Here is a 23,857-nt window from a genome sequence, read left to right as displayed (position 1 = left end):
ATGCCTAAGGCTCAAATAGAACCTACTGGCTAATCTGATATCGGGGAAGGATGTTCCAAAAGGCATGTGCATTACTGTATTAAGAATTTCAAAAAGATATTGAAAAAAATATCTATTTGATTTCATGAACCCCCTGAAAGATCATTGGGGGGGATCTCCAGGAGTTCGCAGATCAGACTTTGAGAAATTGCAGACTGGGATTACAGCTTTAGGCTGTGCTTATATTTTAGGCCAAACATTGTGTTTCTGATTTGGGGAATAGTAGAGGCTGAACCAGAATAGGTGATGTTTATTCAATGTCTCTTTGTGACAATTTTGCCTTATGTCTGACCGTATCTTTTTTTTAAAAAAAAAAAAATAATCTCTTTCTTTTCCCACTCCCCATTGTTCTCCACGTGACTTCTGCCTTATTTTTGGGTGCTCAGGATAGAAGGATTATAAAGACTAATAACGACTACAGAGCATTGCTAAGAGAAAAATACGTTTGCGGAACGGGACCTAAGGTTAGTTTGAAGGAAACTTCTCTGGGAGAAGCAACCCAATTGCAAAGTCATGGCATCATCTTTATAAAAAGGGGTAAATCCTGAAGGAGCTCATATCTGCCCCCTCCTTTCCTGGGGGGGGGGGGTGTTTTATTTTTTTAAAAAATTGATAATTAGACCCAGAATTCAAAGTTATGACTTCCTTCAAAGGACTTGCGTGATCCTAGATGTACAATTACCCCCTGTGTTACCAGCAAAGCCAATAATAAACTCTATTTTTTTTTTAAAAAAAAAAATTGTAGTTGTAAAGAGGCTTGTAATCCTAAAAGTGCCTGGGAGAATAAAAATTGTACGATTTGCCTTAATTCAGAAACAATTTTCCTGATAGGATTATGGAGTGAGATAACTCTTATTTAATAAACCCGATGGAGTTTTGATTTTGTTTGATCGTGACATAGACGCCTCTGACTTTGTTTTTCCTTGTGTTTTATTTTTCAGGGTCTGGAGAACATCGACTAAAGCCATGACATGATATTCTTTATTTTAGCAAAGCATTTAATATAAATAAAACAATATTTAAAACAAGCATTGCCGTGAATGTGTTACAAAGTTGGGAGCAGAAAAATAGGATTCTGAGAAAAGCTACTCAAGGCAGTAAAAATAGATAACACAATTGCTTTGGTTACACCTTTTTAAAAACAATTATATAAGCAAAATCATCAGTACCAAGCAGGCAATTCCTACAGCAGAGGAAAATTGTCTCCCAGATGTTCCCACTCCACATGTGGCTTGAGGACCTGTAGTGATAGAAAGAGAGTTAATCTTGCAGGAATGCCTGGGAAGGGACCCATGGCTTCAGAGAGGGAATCTGGTGATACTCACTTCTCCAGATCACTTTGGATTTGACCTTAGTCCAGTAGATGTCATGTGATTGGGCCACGGTCGCCCTGATTTAGCAGGAAGAGAAATAAATACAATTAGAATTTCTGAGGATGTCCCAGCAAGGCTTAGATCTCCCATTGTGTTTAATCCAGTGTTTCTCAACTAGGGCCATTTTAAGATGTGTGGACTTCATCTCCCAGAATTCCCCAGCCAGCACGTTAATTCCTTGATGGTGTAATATCCCGCTAAAGGTTATAAAACAGTTCCAGTTTACACAACTAGAGGGTTTCAGGTTAGAGGAGGCCATGATTTACTTCCAAGGGAATTGAAATCAATAATTTTCCAAAATGCTTTTAAAATCCCACCCTCTCCCCTTGCAGGATTAATTGGAAAGCATGCACATTGGGAGAATATTTTCCAGGAATCACAGCTCTCTGTTCTCATGAAATATCACCATTTTTAAAGAAAAGCAGCCAGAGTTCGAAACACCCATAATTACTTACACAAAGTAAACTACTGAGGGACAGTGTAAGGGAGGTGGCAGCCAGGAGTAGATCTGATTCATTTTTAAGTTGGTGTTGGAATGAGTAATGGCCCCTTGAGGATTTCCAGAGCACTGCCAAATAAATAAACAAGGAAGTAAGTAAATAAATAAGTACCAAAGTAAGTAAATAAATAAATAAGCAGCCAACGCTACTTCAAGTTAATTCTGTTTAAAACAGAATTAATTGTATTTCTACCACACCCTTATAAGGGACGCGATGGCTCAGTGGCTAAGATGCTGAGCTTGTTGATCAAAAGGCCAGCGGTTCAAATCCCTAGTGCCGCGTAACGGGGTGAGCTCCTGTTACTTGTCCCAGCTTCTGCCAACCTAGCAGTTCGAAAGCACGTAAAAAAAATGCAAGTAGAAAAATAGGGACCACCTTTGGTGGGAAGGGAACAGCGTTCCGTGCGCCTTTGGCGTTGAGTCATGCCGGCCAGTCATAGGACGTTGGCGATCATATTGGCGATTCTATTTTTATCAACAGCTGCATGAAAAAGTGCTGCTGAGTTTTGTCCAAACCAGTCCCTTAGATTTTGAAGCCATGAATCATCATCTTCCTGGACCTCGTTTGCCTTCAATTTTTCCTTGGAGGATTAAGTGACGTATGCCGTATTTTTCCGGGTGTCACATCACTGGTCCAAAATATTCTAATTTTTGTGGGTTTTTTAATGGTTTTTGATGATTTCCTTTGGCTTTCCAGGCGGCTTATCTGAAGAGCGCTGAGGCTTTTAGAATCCAAATGGACAAATACCCGCCACATCACACTCCAGACTTTTAACTATTTGTGCTTACCTGTAAAAGTCTGGTATTGTTTGGGGGAGTTTGCCAAAATCCCAGGGCAGCGGCCGAGTGAAACGAACGCGCCTCCAACAACAATCCCCGATAGGCAGCTCCTAGGATCTGAACTGGAGAAAATAAACTGCTTTTTGGGAACCCTCTTAACGGTGTTTCTTTTCCTTTCCTGTAAATCAGCAAACCTTGTTTCTCAAGCATTAAAAAGAAAATGAATTTATGTATTGCGTTAAGAATGAATGGCTTAACCACGGGTGAATGGATTAACCAAAATTGGCTGGATTCACCCATTTTGCTAAGCATTCAGCTATGAAACTCAAAAGTGGATTCACACAACCCATTTATCCAAAACGAGAGAAAACGGGTTTTGGATGATCAAGACAACTGCTGACTTCAATGAAACATGCCTTTCGGGTTTTTTTTAGCAATAATGTAGAAGTAGATTATTATCTTTTGTTTCCAGGAACTTAGCCACTTCTCATGGCCTACAATCAGGGGTGAAATCTAAAATTTTCCCCTACCTGTTCTGTGGGCGTGACTTGGTGGGCGTGGCAGGGGAAGGATACTGCAAAATCTCCATTCCCACCCAATTCCAGAGGATGGATATTGCAAAATCTCCATTCCCTCCCCACTCCAGTGGAAGGATACTGCAAAATCTCCATTCCCTCCCCACTCCTGGGGGAAGGATATTGCAAAATCTCCATTCCCACCCCACTCTGGGGCCAGCCAGAGGTGGTATTTGCCAGTTCTCCGATCTACTCAAAATTTCCGCTACCAGTTCTCCAGAACCTGTCAGAACCTGCTGAATTTCACCCCTGCCTACAATCCTGAAATTTCTTGATGATAATCTCATCTAATCTGGCTCAGTTTAGTGCTTCTGAGATTGTCCAAAATTCGGCTACTGCTGATTGTTGCTAATGTAACAACCCAGTTGTTACTGATGCTGAGAAAACATAAGGACTTATTAACTCTACTTGGAAAAGAGGAGAGAGAGAGAGAGAAAATGAAGATTTAGAGTCTAGCGGCTTTAACAGTACCTTCCTTTCCATTGAAATAAACAAAATAAAAACTTACCATTAACCAGCTGTCTATTTTGGAAGGAAGGCATACTAACAGAAACTTCATAAGGACTAGGAACCGTTTGAGCCTGTACCCCAGTATGGACAGGCAACATATTCTCACAGGCAGATTCGGGGGCTCCATCTGGAAAGGCGTGATTTGAACCGAGTATTGTCCAGAAAGCAATAACGGCCCCCCAAAAGTGATTCCAATTAGTCATGTGTACGGGGGGGAAAGGCTTGCTTAATCTCTTGCCTCCAAAAGCAAGTATGAATTCTCCAAGCTCAGAAAGAAAGTTTTAAAAAGGGGAGGAAAAAAAAGAGAGTTTTGGGTGAGTCATTTAATTCCAGAACAGATTCATTTTCTACCCATGAGGGATGAAAAACTCACATGCCTCTGTCTGCTGAGAAGATCTCTTGAGTTTTTATCTAGACTTAAATTTGTATTTTATTCCAATTCCATTTTAAATGGCTTTTTATCCAATTTTAGTAATAATTAGTTTCTGGAACTCTGCACTTTGATGTGGGCTAGTCAATAAATAAATGTAAATGTAAATTTAGACTTAAGCAAGGCGATGGTTTTCCCAGTTGCAATATATGTTACCGGTGGACAAAAGTGCATTTTTATTTCACTTATCAATGTAATTCATAATTTTAAAAATTGCCACTATAGCTTAGGGTGATTCATGCACTGTGTTAATAGGAGATATAGCTGAATAAACTAAGATGTAAAAAAAAAAATCACTAGTAGATTAACTGAGGGGTGTAGATTCATGCAGTGTTTCAGCTAGAAATTATAGGAGATATGGCTTTTAACAAAACTGTGGAAATAGTCACATTGTTTAAAAGCTGGCTTGTCTCCCAAAGACAATTTTCTGGTTGTTGGGAAGCATGAACCATCTTTTCATATATTTTTTTGCATGAATCAAGAGGAAGAAAGAATTTCTTTTTTCAAAAGTCAGTCTAGAAAGTCAACCAGTACAAAACAAAGTTAAGCTTGGAAATCGATTAAATCTGAAAGTTGGATTTCCTGTCAGAAGAGGCAGTGTGGTGGTGGTAAATGAGTATTCTATTTTTTTAATTATTTTTATAGTTGTCCTATTCAATGTGACTCAGGGCAACGTAGAAGAAAACAGCCAACAAAAATATAAAAAATTAAACAACACACCTCCAATAAAATGTGCAGGTCCCTACATTTAATTGACCAGAGAATGGTCTGGAAAAAGAGACGGCATTGTATTTCCCAAAATTTCTGAGGTAACATCTTATTTTCGGATTTGATGCGAGATATGTCCTTTCATACAGAAAAGAACTTGCTAGCTACTTTCTTGAGAATCTGATGACTTCCATATTTATTGGGTTATACTTTTCCCTCATCGTCAGCCCATCCCACAAAACTTTTTAATCGATGGAGATTCTCAGTCATCCAGGTCGTGGTTGTCCCAAAAGTGCTTTTTTCAAGAGGCAACTGGACTTTCTGGTTTTTTTTGAAGACGTTTCGCTTCTCATCCAAGGAGCTTCTTCAAAGCTGAAGAAGCTTCTTGGATGAGAAGCGAAACGTCTTCAAAGAAAGTCCAATTGCCTCTTGAAAAACTACCTTTGGCTTTATCTTTCAATTTGTCCTAAGACTTTTTTTCTCCACTTCCCTTCTATTGTTGGAAGATCTCTGAGGAGATGAGAGATACAGCAGATCATCCTGTTGCCAAATCTAACCAAGACAGTAAATAAATAGCAGAATAACAGAGTTGGAAGGGATCTTGGATGTCTTCTAGTCCAACCCCAATCAGGGGACCCTACAACATTTCAGACAAATAGCTGTCCAATCGCTTCTTAAAAACTTCAGTGATGGAGCACCCACAACTTCTGAAGGCAAGCTGTTTCCTTGAATAATTGTTCTCACTGTCAGGAAATTGCTCCTTAGAGACAACTCAGGGAACAGTTGATCAGTATCCACATGGATAAGGTAAAGGTAAAGGTTCTCCTCGCACTTATGTGCTAGCCGTTCCCGACTCTAGGGGGCGGTGCTCATCTCCATTTCAAAGCCGGAGAGCCAGCGCTGTCCGAAGACATCTCCGTGGTCATGTGGCCGCCATGACTAAATGCCAAAGGCGCACGGAACTCTGTTCCCTTCCCACCAGAGGTGGTCCCTATTTTTCTACTTGCCTTTTTTACCTGCTTTCGAATTGCTAGGTTGGCAGAAGCTGGGACAAGTCACGGGAGCTCACCCCGTTACGCGGCACTAGGGATTCGAACCGCTGAACTGCCGACCTTTTGATCGACAAGCTCAGCATCTTAGCCACTAAGCCACCGTGTCCACATGGCTACATACTGAATTTCATTCACCCCAGTCTGAAAAATAGGGCCATCCACTCATCGGAAGATTGGAAGGCCAAAGCGTTCTATACTGTACATATGGAATATTCATACGGAATATGAAAACCCCTAGGAAACAGGGAAATAACCCCACGGATTTTGCAGCTAGAACTAGGAGCAACTCAAAGCATCCAAACAGTTTCCGTTGTCGAATGTTCCCTGATTTTTATCAGAAGGTTGAGAAAGCCCCAAGGGGGGCTGCTGGCTCGGTCTTGTGGAAAACACAACCCTCATTCATCACTTAAATCTCGTCTATTGAACATTCCCACACTGTTGTGGCCTGCCAGCGGCCTGCACGGATCGTGGCTGATCCCGACGACGAGGAGGCTGGTGTGGTGTCACTCCAGCAGCCTGCGCAGCCGGCGCTCGCGTCAGACAGCGAGGAGGCTGAAGAGGATCTGGTGCCAGAGGCAGAGACTCAGCCAGGGCCTTCAGAACCTCCAGAGGCTCCTTCAAGTGGAGAGAGCGAAGTGGAGGAGCCTCTTCTCAATGCTCGAGCACGCAGGGCTGCCAAAAGGCAGGAGTGGCTACTCAGGATGAGGAGGTCTCCTCGAGTGTAAGGCTTGAGGATAATTGGCCACTCCCTTAGCCTGTTTAAGTCACACGCCGTTAGTAAGTTTCTTGCTAGAAACAACTTGTAATTATCAACAGAGCATTTTTGGAAAAGTCTTATCTTGCTTTCTGGGTTGGTTGCCAACCTTTGCCGGACTTTGGTTTATTCTTGCTACTTAATAAATTTAATAAGGACCGTTGGTGTGTGTCAATATCCTCAGGAATCCGGAGCTGGGGCAGAACACACACGCATGATCGATCCCAAAGAGCTCCTGGCACTTTTCCTTTAAGCCTGATGGAATGTCTTGAACATCAATGCCACGGAATTATTGGCTGGACATTGGTTGCCTAAGTGATGCTTGTGAGCAAACACTTTGCAAGTCCGTAGCCGGAAACTTGATCAACTTTCAAAAACTTGCATCCCAGAGAAAAAGAAGGCTTGGTTTCGCCACAAGAGCAAAGCAACCAGAAAGTGTATATTATTTTTTTTTAGCAGGTAGCCAAATTCCAAAGCCCCTTGGCTGGCTGCCACATTCTTTTGACGTTCCTGAGTAATTTCTTACAAACAGCGGCTTGCTTTTTTCATAGTGGTGGAGCAAAGCAGGAAATAGGGAGGTCTACTATAGGAATACAACATTCACATGTTGCATTTTCCTTCCACATGGGATATTTCTCAAGGACAACGCAAAAAGTGGCCAGGCACGTATTGCAAGATGGAAGGTGGGAGGGAATAAGGAAGGGGTGGGTTTTTTTTGCAGCACTGCTGTCATGTAGGAAGTATGGAAGAGTGATACAAGACGTGACTTGCATGCAAAATGACAAGAGTTGGAAGGGACCTTGGAGGTCTTCTAGTCCAACCCCCTGCTTAGGCAGGAAACCCTACACCACTTCAGACAAATGCAACATCTTCTTAAAAACTTCCAGTGTTGGAGCATTCACAACTTCCGGAGGCAAGTTGTTCCACTGAAGAATTGTTCTAACTGTCAGGAAATTTCTCCTTAGTTCTAGGTTGCTTCTCTCCTTGATTAGTTTCCATCCATTGCTTCTTGTCCTGCCCTCAGGTGCTTTGCAGAATAGGTTGACCCAGTGGTGAAATTCAATTTTTTTTACTACCGGTTCTGTGGGCGTTGCTTGGTGGGCATTGCAAAGGACTGTAAAGCATTATGAAGCTGTATGTAAGTCTAAGTGCTGTTACTATAATTCCCATAATCAGGAAGAATTAGACCCATGAGACTAATTCATTGTTGTAATTACCCTAATTAGACTACTAGCAGCTAAATTAGCTTTCCATGACGAAAAGGTCAGAAGGTCTTCTGTTACCTTACAAACTACCAGATGTGTCATCACCTAAGCTAGGGGTCTGCAACCTTAAACACTCAAAGAGCCATTTGAACCCGTTTCCCACAGAAAAGAAAACACCGGGAGCCACAAAACCCTTCCCGTGCCTGACTATTTCTTGAGCAGCCACAAAACTAGCATATGTAGTTGAATTAAACATTCTGTTTTCTTCTGAAACTTTTCTTTTCTTGGATTTATCCATGGTTGGCCTACCGGGGGTTGAAAAGCTCAATAAATTATGTGCCGGCGGATGTCGCATATTGGCGGTTGCAATGCATATTTTGAGTGACAGGGAGCCGCAGCAGAGGGGCGAAAGAGCCACATGCGGCTCCAGAGCTGCAGGTTGTTGACCCCTGACCTAAGTTTTTATTAGATGATCTCCTGTGATGTGCATTAGAGTTGAATCAGGCACACGGGTCAAGGATTTGCCTACAACCCAGATATAACTTTTTCCCAGACTGTTTCTTTAGATTCTGTCCAATCTCTTTCTCCCCCCCACAACCCCATCTTCTACAAGCTGAAGACATAAAGGACCATGTCATTGGATGAGAAATACATAGCGATTAGGGAAGAGGAGGAAGAGGAGAAGGAAAAGGAGGAAGACATTCAGGAGGCAGCGGCCTCGATTGTTGATGGGGTGATCAAAGATGCCGTGGACAAAGTCATAGCCCTGAAGAAGGAAGAGGCAGGTAACTCCAAGGTGGACGTGAAGGTGTCAGGGCTTTGGTGTCCGACTTCGATTAGGCTCTGATTTGTATTCTTCTCATCAACTTTAGGTGCCATATACAAAATACGAAATATTGCTTGGATGAGGTGCACAGATTTCTCCATTGGAAAAGGTCTGTTGCAGATTGAGGACTATATGAAAGTAAGTTGCATGTTCAATGTCTATGGAGCTCATCAGTCAACTAGGTCAGAGGTGGGTTTCAGCAGGTTCTGACCAGTTCTTGTTGTGGTCTGCCAGCAACCTGCCAAGCTGGCAGCGGAGTCGGACGGTGAGGAGGCTGGAGAGGAACATGGGCCTGGAGTCTGGGGAAGGCTCGGATGAGGGCTGTGCATCGGAGGCAGAGATAGGGCCTGGGCCATCTGGGAATTATGCATGGACTCCGGAGCCTCCAGAGTCGGATCTCAGAGAGGCAGAGAAACAGGAGGAGCCTGTACCTAGTGCGCACATGCCCAGAGCTGCCAGAAGGCAAGAACAGTTAAAAGGGACGACTTAGGAGTAAGGCCTGGAGATGAATGGCCCCTGCCATAAGGCTTAAAAGAGGAGCAAAGGCACGTGGGCCCTTTGCAGGAAAGCAACTTTGTTAATTCTGTTCCAAGTCGGCATCTCTATTTGATTCTGGACTCCGTGTGGCTTTGCCAAGTAGGTCTTTGGCAGCGTGTCAAAAGAGATAAAGGTGGGTAATCCCGAAGGACTTCTCCCGAAGGACTTTTTGCAGCTAATTGGGACTCAGCTGTGAATGAACGTAATTCACAGCTGTTGCAATAAAAGAGGTTTTTGGGACTTAATGTGTTTTAATGACTCAGGAAGCTGAGGTCACAACAGTTCTGGAGAACTGGTAGCGGATGTTTTGAGTAGTTCGGAGAACCTGTAAATACCACCTCTGGCTGGCCCCGCCCCCATCTATTCTCTGCCTCCCGAGTCCCAGCTGATCATCCAAGAAGCTTCTTCAGCTTTGACTTCCATTCCCCACTTCCATCCTGTCAGAGCTGAAGAAGCTTCTTGGATGAGAAGCAAAACGTCTTTTAAAGAAAAAAACAAGGAAGTCCCGTTGCCTCTTGAAAAAAGCACCTTTGGGTATAACTACCAATATATTTCAAGTTAATATCTTTGTCAAACCCTTCCCCGCCCCCCGCCCCCCATTTTTCCTTTTTATTCATTTCTCCATCATTTAAGTAACGAGACAAATCTTATTTTAAGAGTGGAATGCATAGAGAGGGTTGGACTAGAAGACCTCCAAGGTCCCTCCCAACTCATTCTGTTATTTTTTTATTCTGTTAAAGGCTACCTGTAAATCCAGAATGGGATGCGGTGGCTCAGTGGCTAAGACGCTGAGCTTGTCGATCGAAAGATAGCATCACACAATTTAAAAACTAACTGACCTGGAACAACTTCTGATAACTTTCTTGCCATGCTCATTTGGCCAACGTCAGTAGGCTCTAAAACCTAACTTCCTCCTAGGAGCTGGGGGAGAAAATTCCCAAGAACTGGAATTCTTATGGAGGCACCGATCTTCAGCATAGAAGGAGTGTCCTCAGGGCATGGTCATAAACGATGCAATTGAAGCGGTACCTGGTTTTTATCCGCATCACCTTTCTCGCACCTCAAAAGCCATGCTTTCATTGTGCTGTCATGGCCGTGTCTTGAAGGGTTTTTTTTAACCATAAAGCACATCTTTCAACAATTTCTATCCTTAAAAAGAGGGATGCGGTGGCTCAGTGGCTAAGATGCTGAGCTTGTCGATCAAAAGGTTGGCAGTTCAGCGGTTCGAATCCCTAGTGCCGCGTAATGGGGTGAGCTCCCGTTACTTGTCCCAGCTTCTGCCAACCTAGCAGTTCGAAAGCAAGTAAAAAAATGCAAGTAGAAAAATAGGGACCACCTTTGGTGGGAAGGTAACAGCGTTCCGTGCGCCTTTGGCATTGAGTCATGCCAGCCACATGACCACAGAGACGTCTTCGGACAGTGCTGGCTCTTCGGCTTTGAAACGGAGGTGAGCACCGCCCCCTAGAGTTGGGAACGACTACCTTTACCTTTACCTAAGCTCCAGAATAGTAAAACAAAATAAAACAGCCTGCTTTTTTTCAAAGAGATGCTTGTAACGGGACTGCTCTCTGATTTGCAGTATATTTATCCTTGCAGACATGGGAGCTTCACGAAAGTTGGCTACACTGGAGCAACTATCTCAACAACGAGGAACTCCAGTATAGCACCCGGTACTATTACCGAGTCCGCTGGAGCATCCCGACATGCAGGAAGCCCATCCCTCGAGCCACGGCCTGTGTCTATTTTGTCATTGAGATTTCCAAAATCAAACCCAGAGTGAGTATTTTGAGGTCCTCTTGGGAGATCATGAAGCCCAATTGTGATGAAATTATGTTAGGGATGTTCTCTAAAACCCACGAACGATGGTTCCACCAAGACCGCTCCCACCAACACAGACAGAGCAAGCTGCTAGGATAGAAACTGTGTGACCAAACCCCACACCCTTTTTAGGAACGTAACGGTAATGAAACTTCTGCAAGAAAACCACCAGGCTTGGAGACTACCAGCAATCCCTCCAGAGCTCCAAATATTCTCTTTTGATCTGTTGTTATCAGTGGCTTCTCAGAATCTGATCACACACAGAGAAGGGAAACGACTGGCCTTCTGTACAGGTAGGGGACGCGGTGGCTCAGTGGCGAAGACGCTGAGCTTGTCGATCGAAAGGTCGGCAGTTCAGCGGTTCGAATCCCTAGTGCCGCGTAACGGGGTGAGTTCCCGTTACTTGTCTCAGCTTCTGCCAACCTAGCAGTTTGAAAGCACGTAAAAAATGCAAGTAGAAAAATAGGGGCCACCTTTGGTGGGAAGGGAACAGCATTCCGTGGGCCTTTGGTGTTGAATCATGCCGGCCACATGACCATGGAGACGTCTTTGGACAGCGCTGGCTCTTTGGTTTTGAAATGGAGATGAGCTCCATTTTTTAAAAAAAAAAAATTATTCAAGAGGAAAAACTGGCTATTTCTCAATGGTTGCGTCTTTGCTTAAGAATAAGAAGGAAATGCTCGCTATTGATTTTAGGTGTAACTAATATACATAAAATATAGTCTGTTAGCATCCTGAAGACTTACCCATTGTAGATGAACAGGCTGAGCTGTAAGGAGGGGTCAAACGTGTCATAAGTCACAAGTCCCTGCGTGCCCGCAAGAGAGCTAAGTCCAGCCCAGCTTGAATGCCTCTCTTATCCCCCGCTCATTTCCCTTGACTGTTAGTTGGTCAGATTCTTGTAGTGAACTTAAGCTTGCAATAAATCTTCATACTCGTTTGAACTGCCTGAATCTCCTGGTTTCCCTGGTGCTTGACAGCCATTTATATATTTTATAATCATAACTCGACTTAACTGCCCGTTCCCCCAAAACTCATTTGGGAAGCGAAATGAGAAAACTTGGAAGGAACCAGCGAACTGTAAATTTAGAAATTTGGGAGGATTGGACGATGGATACAAGAGTTCTAATTTAATGGAATTCTATCTGGGATTCCTGTTAAGATAGCTGAATGTTATCGTTAGGTTTAATTCTTTGGAATACTTGCTATATATATATTTTTCCTGGAACATCTTCACATTCATGAGAACCATTAAGTAGGTAGGCCACTACCTATCATAAAACTAACTTTTGGTTTTCTATCTGATACAGTCGCTGCCAATTGAAGTATTTTTTGTAGTGGAAACCAATAAGCTCATTCACAGGTATGTTCATACCCCACACCCTGATCAACTGGTTTAAAGGTCTCGGTTCCTGTTAAGGAATTTGCAGAGTAGCAAGGGTGTGCACATGAAAGCGATTGAGAGTAGTTACAAATAAACACAGTCAACACACTGAGTTGTGTTTACTTTCAGTAAGGCACAGTCCAATAAACAGTCCAGGTCATACACATATAAAGCAGGAGATAGCCAAAACGACAGTCCAGGGATAATCCAGGGATAACGAAGTCTTCTTACCAGTCGTCGTAGTTATTCACAATAAACAGTTCTTCCGGATTTGCAAACAGTAGCATACAGAGATATCAGAGAGCAAGAACAGCAAAGAGAACAAACCATGTTTCTAGCTCCCTCTTAAGATTGGCTACAGAGCTAACCAATCAGGACACAGTATGATGCAATACAGCAGTCTTAAAGCTACAGTGATGGTTTATATTGTATATTGCCAACCCAACAAGTTAGGTAAAAGTCAATTCCTAATAATTCCCACTTTGCCCTAAGAATTATTTGTATTAGGTAACCTTTTGGATAAAACGAAAAATGTGAGTGTAAAATACTGAGAGCTGTTTTCTATTTGACAGGCCAGGAAAAACTCGCTTTAAGGAGAAGTGGCTCAAAGATGTAATTGAAAGTAAAGTTGTCATGATGGAGACTGTGGATTTTTAATTTTGCTGGAATGGTTAAGAAATTAAAATCTCTATAGGTACCCTGCTTGTTTTATTTTTTGGTAATAAAAATCAAGAGTTGCCGAATCAAACCCTTGTTTTTATTTCTTTGTGCCATTCATGTCAATGAAGGCAGGAAGAAAAACTTTTAACCAAATTATTTATGGAGTTTCGCAGTCATCCAGGTCATGGTTGTCCCAAAGATGCTTTTTCAAAAAGCAACTGGACTATTTTTCCTTGAAGACGTTTCGCTTCTCATCCAAGAAGCTTCTTCAGTTCTGAATGGTGGAATATGAATCCTTCCATCTGACTGCAGAACTGAAGCGGCTTCTTGGATAAGAAGCGAAATGTCTTCAAGGAAAAACAAAGTCCACTTGCCTTTTGGAAAAGCATCTTTGGGTTTAACCAAGTTGAACACATAAGCAGTTTTAAAGCTTGAGTTGGACATTTGCAGAAGTTGGGAGATTACACCAGTCGAATGTTCTTATTTAATGCAATATAAATAAACTGACTTTTACCAACCAGAGATCCTCCTAAGGTGTGGGAATGTGAGTCTTGAAATTTCACTTCATGTGGGTGAAAACAAGATGAGAAAGGCAGACTGGTCTATAGAAGCCATGACCTCGATTCTTCAAGTTTTTCTTTATACAGATCTCATGAATATTGGACTTTGATTCAAGATCAGCATCTATTGCGGGTCCCTATCTCAAATGTATTAAATCAACTGGACTGAATTTGGGGACAGCAAAATGGGGGTGGGGGGGGGAGAGAATTCGGCTTCTGCTCAAAGGTATTTCAAAGAATAATCTTTTGACTTCAAAGAGTTGAGACTCATTATAGTTTAGAAGTTTTGAGAGTTGAAGTTAAGTCTGAGAAAACTCATGTTCGAATCCACCTCTAAAGTTTATGGAAAGCCACAGGGTGACTTTGTCATTCTCTCGGCCTGGATCTACCTCTCGTGGCTATTGTGAGGATACCAATGGAGAACGGTGGGCTCTGTACGTATCTTCGAGCTCCAAGAAAAGATGGATAGACATCTACTGAACAAATAAGAAACTGGCAAACCTCAAAAAATAACACACAGCCGTCTGTACTTAGGGAGGGCATTTTAATTTTAAAAATACAGTTTAGAAGTGGTGTATCATACTGGAACTGTGCAAGAAAGTAATGTCCAGAATGCATTCAATAAAGTTGTCCTTGATACTGGGGTGTATTTACACTGGGATTTCCTTTCTTTCTTGTTTCAAAATGTGGCTTCAGCTTTGCTTCTAAAGTTTAGGGTGCACTCAAAATTTACAAAAGGGATCCCAACACGTGGCAGTTGGTACATGAACTTTGAATTCCAACCCACATATTTTATCTATCGATAAAGCCACTGAAGGAACTAAAGGGTTAAAAAACTTATTCAGATGGATATTCATCTCAACGTTGCTAAAAAAAAAAAAAAACTATTTACACTTAGTCGAGCAGGAAATATATTTACCGATCTTCAAAGCATTGTTGCTTGCAAAACGATGAGAGCCAGATTTAACACAGTATTAAATCTGCAAAAAAAAAATCTCAAAATGAAAAGAATATTTTGTGTTCCTATTTACAAGGAGTCTGTAGGAGACAACCCACGTTTGACGGTTTGATCCAGAAAACAAGATTTAAACAAATTTTTCTCTGTTTTAACAATCCGCTCATATTTGTGGGTCTGCTCGAGGCAGGAAGCGTATAAAGGCAACTGTCAACATTAAAGCTATTTCTGACTTTTGGGTACAAAAGTGTTAGACCCAGGGTATGTTCTGGCCATTTTTCACAAAACACACTCATCCTATAAGAGATCTTATTGTTCCATTCAGGGCTTAACATTTTCTTCTTGTCAAAGTCGATAGAAAACAGTCTTCACTGAACCCCCATAAATGCAAATTTTTGCTCCAACTGATTTTATTTTTTTTTAAAGTGCTACTTTCTCAATCGCAAAGAAGCAAGAGTATTCTCGGTGGCTTCTTGGCATTATGGTGGTACCGATTGGCCCGCTTTGGTTAAATCTGACTTGGATTGCAAGTTGGAAAAGACCCTGCAAGTTAGTTCCAAGGCCTCACCAGACCAATTAGGATTCTTAAACTGGATATCTATGGACTGTTTCCCCAAATTCCTGGAGCACATGCCAGTGTCAGGGCCCCACCCATTTGCTCATCAGTAGGGAGAACACGTCGTTCATTTCTCATCTTTGCCCTTAGTTTTTCGGTAGACCATTTCCCGGAAGCTGGCTAGGATCTTGTTTTCTCTCTTTCGCCTTTCTTCCTGGTTGAAAGAGGCCAGGGCTCTCTTCTCATCCGCGCTGTAGATCTGGTTCTCTTTCCGCAGACGTACCGCTTCCATTCGCCGATGCCTAAGGACAGAGAAGGTGCCCATCAGTCAAATGCCAACACTCAAGGCGTCAACGGGCGACAAGAGAATTTTCATTACATTTCAGCCATTTCCATTCCCTCCAATCTCACCAGCGTATGGGAACTGTAAGAATGGTGTGGAAAAGATATCTCACCTAGAGCAGAGTTTCTCATCGGTGGCTACTTTGAGATGTGTGTGGACTTCAACTCCCAGAATTCGCTGACCGGCTGGGGAATTCTGCGAGTTGAAGCCCACCCATTTCAAAGCTGCCAAGGTTGCAAAACACTGAGATAAGAGTAATAAATAAAACTGGCAAGATTCGTTTTTCTCCCCATGTGCATGTATACAGCCGAACTAGATTGTGTTATTTCTCCGTAGTCATATATATGTTATATCAGAGGTGGGTTTCAGCAGGTTCTGACAGGTTCTGGAGAACCGGCAGCGGAAATTTTGAGTAGTTTGGAGAACCGGTAAATACCACTTCTCTCCGGCCCCACCCCCATCTATTCTCTGCCTCCTGAGTCCCAGCTGATCGGGAGTAACCTTTCCGCTGGAGTGGGGTGGGAATGGAGATTTTACAGTATCCTTCCCCTGCCACGCCCACCAAGCCACACCCACAGAACTGGTAGTAAAAATTTATGAATCCCACCACTGGTGCATATGCATATTTTTGTATTTATTTTGTCAGGTATATGTAGTGTATATTGGAGGTACAGACAGCTTTGAGAGCTGTATGCCACGAAATTGCATTTTAATGTATGCCGATTAGCGTATGTTCAACGTGGCAATAAAGTTATTCTAAGTCTTGGAGCTTACAGCACAGACGCACAGACTGAAATTCCTGGATGACATGTTACTGCCAAACCTTCATTTTTGATTGGATAGAAACAAAGGCATTCAATAGACGAAGGTATAATCATGATGAAGCACAATCCAATATAATTCAGTATTCTTCACTACAATGAGGTATAAAATAGAGGCAGGATCCAATGTATTCTTTGTTCCGATATTGCCCTGGGACTTTTGGGAAGGCCAATCAAAGGCAAGGTTAGCTCTTGGCCCTCGCAGCCATTTTTAGAATAGAATAGAATAGAATTTTTTTATTGGCCAAGTGTGATTGGACACACAAGGAATTTGTCTTGGTGCATATGCTCTCAGTGTACACAAAATAAAAGATACATTCATCAGGAATCATAAGGTACAACACTTAATGATAGTCATAGGTTACAAATAAGCAATCAGGAAACAATATCAATATAAATCGTAAGGATACCAGCAACAAGGTTACAGTCATATAGTCATAAGTGGGGGGAGATGGGTGATGGGAACGATGAGAAGATTAATACTAGTGCAAACTTAATAAATAACCAGGTCGCTTACCTGCTGCCACTCATAACATAGCCGGATTTCTCAAACGAAGCGATTTCTTCGCTGGTAAGGCCGATCTCACCTCTCCTGGGGATCCGCTTGCCCGCCTTGACGTACTCGGCCATGGCGGCACCTTCACCGGGCAGCAACGCGTGACCGTAGCTTCAGGGGAGAAAGAGAATGCCGATGTAAACCACAGTAAGAACAAAAAAAGAGAGAAAAGAATATGGGTTGCTCGCTCTCTCCCTCTCTGGTGTTACAGCTCGCCCTCTGTGTGGGATTTGTATCTACAACCATGGTCTCTTATCAGCCACAGAGGACACCACTCACTTCAAAGGGCGGTCGTCTTGAGAAGCGTGAGTGATGGGAGCTTCTGGGCCAATAAAATCAATGGCATCCGTGATTTCTGCAATAAACGGGAGAAAAAAAACCCATGAAGGCTGAGGCAGTATGCATCGTTAATGAACAATCATGATTAAGCCCGGTTTTACAAGAGCAAGCATACAAATTACAATCCAGACGACTGTGAAAAAAATATAAAGAGGATGTACCGTATTTTTCGGAGTATAAGACACACTTTTTCCCCCCTAAAAGAGGGTGAAAATTTGGGTACGTCTTATACTCTGGGGTGTCTTATACTCTGAAAAATACGGTATATACAGCAAGAATATCCTCAGCGGCCACCTCCTGCTTTGCTGTGCTTCGCCATTAGGGGGCGACAGACTGCCATGAATGGTGGAGAGAGAGGGGTGGGGAGGGGGAATACTTGGGGAAATTGAAAGTAAATGCTGCACCAGCCTGAGTCACGACTCAAGGTCATCCAGCTGGGAGAAGGAGGGAGCTGCATACTGACTTAGACTGCATCTTGCATAGACTTGTTTGGTTATTGAAGTGCAGTCAGTGCAGTCAGGAGAAGGGAGGGGAATGTACAACATAGGGATTTTGGCTTGCGATTCACAGTTCTGGCTAGGCTTGACCACAATGCAACTTGAACTCTAATAAAGCCGTACCTTTCCCAACAAATGGAGCGGAGGACTATTTTTACTTAGAGGTTTTAAGTCGTGGCAGGTCAGACAGTATACAGGTGATCCTTGATTTAACACCAGTTCGTTTAGTGACTGTTCAAAGCTACAACGGCAGTGGAAAATGTGATTTATGAACGTTTTTCACAGCTACTTTACAGCCTCCCCATGATCGCGTGATAAAAATTCAGGCGTTTGGCAACGGGTTCATACTTATGACCATTGCAGTGTCCCGGGGTCATGTGATCCCTTTTGTGACCTTCTGACAAGCAAAGTCTATGGGGAAGCCAGGTTCACTTAACAACCGGGTTACTAACTTATTGACTGCAGTGAATCACTTAACAGCTGTGGCAAGGAAAGTCGTAAAATGGGGGTCAGACTCACTTAACAAATGTCTGACTTAACAACCAAAACTGTGGGCTCAATTGTGGTCGTATGTCCTGTACATCATTAATAAATGGTAATGATAAAGCCCCTTTTACGAGACAAAAGCATAAAAAAATACAATCCAGACTGGAAAAAAAGGATGTAAAGACAACAAGAATATCCTTAAAGCAGCTAGTAATCTCCCAATGAAATGAGCTTGAGTTTTAAAACATTCTGAGATGAGAGTGCATCTGTCTTAACCAAAGGGGTGCACATCACTTGATTTTAGTTATCCTATCCTCAGTGGCAACCACGTACTTGATCTCTCAATCCAGAGATCGTCCCCATGTAGCACTCCCTCGTCAGAATCTTCGCTGCTCGAGTCACTAGAATCCTTCCTGCTCTTCTTACTCTTCTTTTTCTTGCTCTTTTTCCTGGTCATTAAAAGAGAGAGAGGATCAATTTGGAGGGCCATTGTCAGGGAGAGAAAAAACAACAATTACGAACAAGAATAAAATACTTTGGTTACAGCACCGTCTGCAAATGGGCAACAGCAAGTTAGGATCTCAAGTTTTTCATTCTTTTTTCTTTCTAGCTGATATAAATATGGTTTTGCATTTTATTTGCTCATATAGAATGTTTTTTTTTTTTTTTTTTGAAAATTGGCAATTTTAGGATGAGTGGACTTCCAACATGATGGCTGGGGAATTCTGAGGGTTAAGAAACCCACACATCTTAAAGGTGCCAAGTCTGAAAAATGGAACTAAATACTTTATTTGGGCCAAGTGTGATTAGACACATAAGGAATTTGTCCTTAGTACCAATATAAAAATACCAGTATAGAACGCATAATGTGGCATGCAGCCCAAACAAAATCAACGTGATTTCTCTGTTTTGCAATCTCATAATTGTGCAGCCCTGGAGATATTTGGAAGTAAACCACCCTGATATTTAAAAGGAACTTAATTTTAGGGATTAGGCTGAAACAAAAGACCACATTCCTTCTCTTTACAGCTTTCCCCAAAATATTAACTGCTGATATTAACAATTTCAAGAACTGAAAGAATTCAAGAACTGAAGGGAATAAATTGAAAATTCATAAGGAGTCAAGAAAGGAAAGAAAACCAATTTAAAGAATTGGTTTTCTTTAAACAATAACAAAAGTTGAAAGTCAAACCAATGTTTTAGGAGTTAGCTCATTAACAAGACAGATTTTGGCTTGTCCTTAGGCAGTTAAGGGAAGAATTATATAGTATTCAATACAGGAAGTATGCAGATTATTTTAAAGAGCGTTCTTACTTTCTATGCTTCTTTCTCTTCTTCTTGGCTCTTTTTTTCTCCTCCTCACCTGAAGTATTAAATAGAAGGAAAAAAAAAAGGGGGGGGGAGACACAAGAAGGAAATATTAAAACCTGATTATGTTTCCAAGAGAGATCAAAATTAGCAATGGGAGTAATCAGACTACGAGGACTGAATGAAAAAGATTAAGATGCAAATCTCTAATCTTGTTGTGAATCTTAAAGGATGACCTTAATCAATCTCTTTCTCTTGGTCTGATAAAGCAGAGGGAGCCCTGGAGCAGTTAATACTGTTCCAGTAGTCAGTGAATCACATGGACATGCTGTGTAAGTAAACATGAGCTGCTGGCTAGGGAATTTTAGGAGGTGAGGTCCACAAGTCTTAAAATTGCCAAGGCTGAATGCCTGTTCCAGATACATATACTGTACTATCTGATAATTTTTTAATATTTAATTCCCCATTAGTTTAATGATAAAGAATTGCTGGCACTATATACTGCTTCTCTATTAAGTAAAACTCTTGAAAGTACAAGTGTCATATTCTTTGAGCCAAACAGAATGGTAAAAAGACACTTAAGCGTTCAACTGAACCAAACTCATCATATTCCTTTTTCATTTCAGCAAAAAATGTGGATATTTTTTCTGTATGTAATCCAAATCAAGGAAGAACGTTATTCCCAAGTATCACGTAATTTGATACTTACGTGCTGCAGCCTTTTTCTTCTTTTTCTTTTTCTTCCTTTTCTTCTCTTCCTCTAAAAAAATTATTTGAAAATTGTCTGTTTTATAATCAGATAAACAATTCATCCTAATATGCCAATGAAGATTCTTAGTCATTCAGACAGAATTATCTAGAAGTTAAATGGGTTTTTAATAAAATGGATAAATTTATTTTTACATTATTATTATTATTTTTGTTATTATTTATTTTTACCTTATGATTCTTGATGAACGTATCTTTTCTTTTATGTACACTGAGAGCATATGCACCAAGACAAATTCCTTGTGTGTCCAATCACACTTGGCCAATACAAAATTCTACTCTGTTCTGTTCTGTTCCTGTTCTATTCCTGTTCCTATTCTATTCTATATAAATCTAGTTGCCATGACTCAATTTCCAAGCAATTCATTCTGTGCTTCCTCCTGAAATATAATCCGATTGCCAGTTCTAGAGGTTCTTTGTTGCTCTTCTCTGCACTCTTTCTAGAGTCTCAACATCTTTTTTACATTGTGGCAACAAAAACTGGATGCAGCATTCAAGTGTGGCCTTTCCAAGGCATTATAAAGTGGTATTAACACTTCAGGTGATAATTTTTCTCTATCCGTTTTTTATTTTTTAATAAAATAATTGTCCAATTATTTTGGACAATTTTGGAAATGCCATTTACAACTGAAAGTAGAAAGAGTTCCCCACAGATATTACTGATGCAGTCAAGCTTCATCTTAAACATGTCAGTGTACCTTCTGAACTGGACTCGGAGGTGCTGCTTTTTTTAGATGATCCATCTTCGTCTTCTGCGGGAGTATGTTCATCAGAGCTAGATTTAAAAGCAGAATATTGTCTTAAAGATCTATCAACTAAAGTGCCCAAGGTGAAATACAAATGTAACTTAAATTAAATGCAAGTTTTACTCTGGCTCAGGAAGCTTTGGTGAGAGTCCCCAGATTTCAGGTGCTCCTAGTTCGCCTATTCGTTCCCTCTCATTTAGTCTTCTGTAAAAAAAACATATATTTTTATAGTCAGAACTGCAGGAAAATGAAATCATCTTCACCTCAAATCTAAATGTTAACACATAATCAAAAAGATGGTGGACAAAGCCCTCCGATTTTCAAGAAAAGAACTGCAAATCCTCCAATTATCCTCCTGGGGCTGGTTAGCATTCTGAAAGCCGTCTGCCCAGCTTTTAAATAACTTTTAACACTGAATTTTAATCGATAAATTAAATCAATAGGATTGTCGTCTTAAATTTTATATCCTATTTTTGAGTTTTAGTATTTTATTTGATCCCTGTCCAGATTCCCTCTTTTAGGGAGATGAGCAAAAATTTGATCAAATCAATAAAACCTCAAAACACACTAAAAATATATGTATTAAAAAATCTGCCTTGTGTTTTATACTTATCAAACATCCCTCCCCCTTTATTAATCAATAGACTCCTACAATACCATACATACAAAACAGTTACAAAGGATCACAGAATCCTTTGCTGCAGTAACATATGTTGCTGCATCTTTGGATCAATATTGCTTCTTTTCCCAAATGGAGCGATCACCCTTCCCTTCCAGCAGCTATGAAAGACCACATGCCCAATAATAATAATATTGAAAGAGAATATTTGTAGCTATGGGGTCCTGGATGGTCTCTGAACTTGGGTGTTTTCTTATAGATTTTTCATTATGCAACTAGGTAACGTCATCAGTGCTAGTAGAGCGTGGAGTTGGCTCTCTGTTTATATTCTTGCTCTGACTAATAAAATGAGAGCGAACTCCACTCATTTCTAGCACTGATGATGTTACCTATTTGGGTCATGAAACGTTTGCAAGAAAACAACCAAGCTCAGAGAGTACCAAGGACAACTCAATATTATGATTAACCCCCTCCATGGTTACCCTTGTTGTGGGGTATTAGTAATAACAGTAAAATAAAATAATAATGTAATAAATAATAATGTAGTAGTAGTAGCAATACCACCAATAATTACTTATTACTAGTATTACTATCATGGTATTATTGTTATTTTACTGTTATTACCCAACAAGGGTAACCATGGAGGGGATTAATAATAATAATAATAATAATAATAAAAATAAAATAATAATAATAATAATAATAATAATAATAATAATAATAATAATAATATTGAGGAGTCCTTGATGCTTATTATAATCATTACTATTATTACTATTAATAGTTGTCTGCCAGATATTTATTTATTTATTTATTGGTTCGATTTATATGCTGTCCTTCTCCGGAGACTCAGGGCGGCTTACAATGCGTTAAGCAATAGCCTTCATACTTTTGTATATACCTGCTTAGTAGGGCTTTCGGACCCCCTAAGCGTTGTTCTTTTTTTATACAAAGTCATCTTATTGCCCCCACAATCCGGGTCCTCATTTTACCTACCTCGGAAGGATGGAAGGCTGAGTCCACCTTGAGCCTGGTGAGAATTGAACTCGCAATAATTGCAGGCAGCTGGTGCTACTTAAGTGCTTTAGTCCGCTGCACCACCAAGGCTCTTGATGTTGACTTTGTTATCTATTATTATTATTGTTGTTATTATATTACTATTATTACTATTAATTGTAATGACAGTAATAGTAATTGTAATACCGTAATAGTAATATAATAAATAATAGTAATATCAACCATTAGCACCAGTCAATGGTATTTGTGATGCATTCCTAAATGTTCACTTAACTGAGTTTCATGCTTAATGAATAAAGTAAATAATAATAGTAATAGTAATAATAGTAATAATAATAATAATAATAACCACCAACTATACCTTAACAGTTCCTAGGTCCTTGGTTAGGATTCGAGCTGCTGAGCTATTAACCAGCCTCAAAGGCTGTAAATCTCACCAAAGATTTAATAATAATAATAATAATAAATAAATTAATAATAATAATAATAATAATAATAATAATAATAATAATAATAATAATAATAATAATAAATATCACAGAAGGACCCAAAACCCAAAGTCAACATCTGGCTGACAGCGAGGCCAACCATAAAACAAGAATAACCGCAGTTTTTCAACCCCCGAAGCCGAGCCAGACCACCGGGCGGGCCGCCACTCGCCTCTGCCGCAGCGACTCCTCCTGCTCCTTGCCGTAGTGCTCCGGGTCGTGCCGGTAACCGAAGTGATGCGGGCGCCGGAAGCCGTTGCGCTCCCGAGAGCGAGACCGGCGGCTGCGGCTGTGCCTGGACGGAGAAGGGCTGGCCGAGCCGTTTTCTCGTCCCCGACGTGACCCCGGGGAGTCCAGAGGGCTCCGCGAACGCGACACCGGCCCCATGGCTGCTCAGGCGACCAGGCCTCGGCGGCTTCTCTAGGCCCCAACATCGCGACTTCCGTTTTTTCTGACGTCACATCCGCTAAGCACCATGGCGCCGCCTTCGCCCTTTTTCTTTTAGGAAGAGTCACTTAGGGCCTTAGAGGCACGAAAGTTCAAGAGGTGCGCGCAAGGCTTCACTTCCGGCGCCGCTTCAATCCGATTTTGGGATCTGGCTAAGTGCTGTCGGGCAGCTTTTCTGAGAGAGACCCGGTTTACTTAGCC

The 23,857-nt window shown here is 41.3% G+C and overlaps 3 protein-coding genes across 3 annotated transcripts; 1 reads left to right on the top strand and 2 right to left on the bottom strand.

Annotated features, from left to right (window-relative positions):
• Nucleotides 1-1,184: 1,184 nt before the first annotated feature.
• On the bottom strand, nucleotides 1,185-3,979 carry LOC139322592 (putative defense protein 3). The gene is made up of 5 exons (XM_070951735.1): nucleotides 3,775-3,979; nucleotides 2,701-2,813; nucleotides 1,868-1,980; nucleotides 1,365-1,429; nucleotides 1,185-1,279 (listed from the first exon to the last, which is right to left on the bottom strand). Exons 1-5 carry the CDS (start codon nucleotides 3,977-3,979, stop codon nucleotides 1,185-1,187), a joined length of 591 nt encoding a protein of 196 aa, XP_070807836.1.
• Nucleotides 3,980-8,556: 4,577 nt separating this feature from the next.
• AKAP14 (A-kinase anchoring protein 14) lies at nucleotides 8,557-13,147 on the top strand. The gene is made up of 5 exons (XM_070952130.1): nucleotides 8,557-8,710; nucleotides 8,798-8,889; nucleotides 10,885-11,064; nucleotides 12,417-12,469; nucleotides 13,063-13,147. The coding sequence occupies exons 1-5, from the start codon at nucleotides 8,557-8,559 to the stop codon at nucleotides 13,145-13,147; spliced, it is 564 nt and encodes a 187-aa protein (XP_070808231.1).
• Nucleotides 13,148-14,235: 1,088 nt separating this feature from the next.
• Nucleotides 14,236-23,635, bottom strand: NKAP (NFKB activating protein). The gene is made up of 9 exons (XM_070952000.1): nucleotides 23,382-23,635; nucleotides 21,209-21,289; nucleotides 21,038-21,114; nucleotides 20,281-20,331; nucleotides 19,578-19,626; nucleotides 18,597-18,712; nucleotides 17,221-17,296; nucleotides 16,903-17,052; nucleotides 14,236-15,523 (listed from the first exon to the last, which is right to left on the bottom strand). The coding sequence occupies exons 1-9, from the start codon at nucleotides 23,594-23,596 to the stop codon at nucleotides 15,349-15,351; spliced, it is 990 nt and encodes a 329-aa protein (XP_070808101.1). The 5' UTR covers nucleotides 23,597-23,635; the 3' UTR covers nucleotides 14,236-15,348.
• Nucleotides 23,636-23,857: the final 222 nt, after the last annotated feature.

Source organism: Pituophis catenifer, unplaced genomic scaffold (genome assembly GCF_029215685.1).
Source record: "Pituophis catenifer annectens isolate HBS135680 unplaced genomic scaffold, rPitCat1.0.hap2 SCAF_11, whole genome shotgun sequence".
NCBI lineage: Eukaryota > Metazoa > Chordata > Lepidosauria > Squamata > Colubridae > Pituophis > Pituophis catenifer.
The sequence above is the reverse complement of the archived record's forward strand: the minus strand, read 5'-3'. Positions and strand labels throughout refer to the sequence as shown.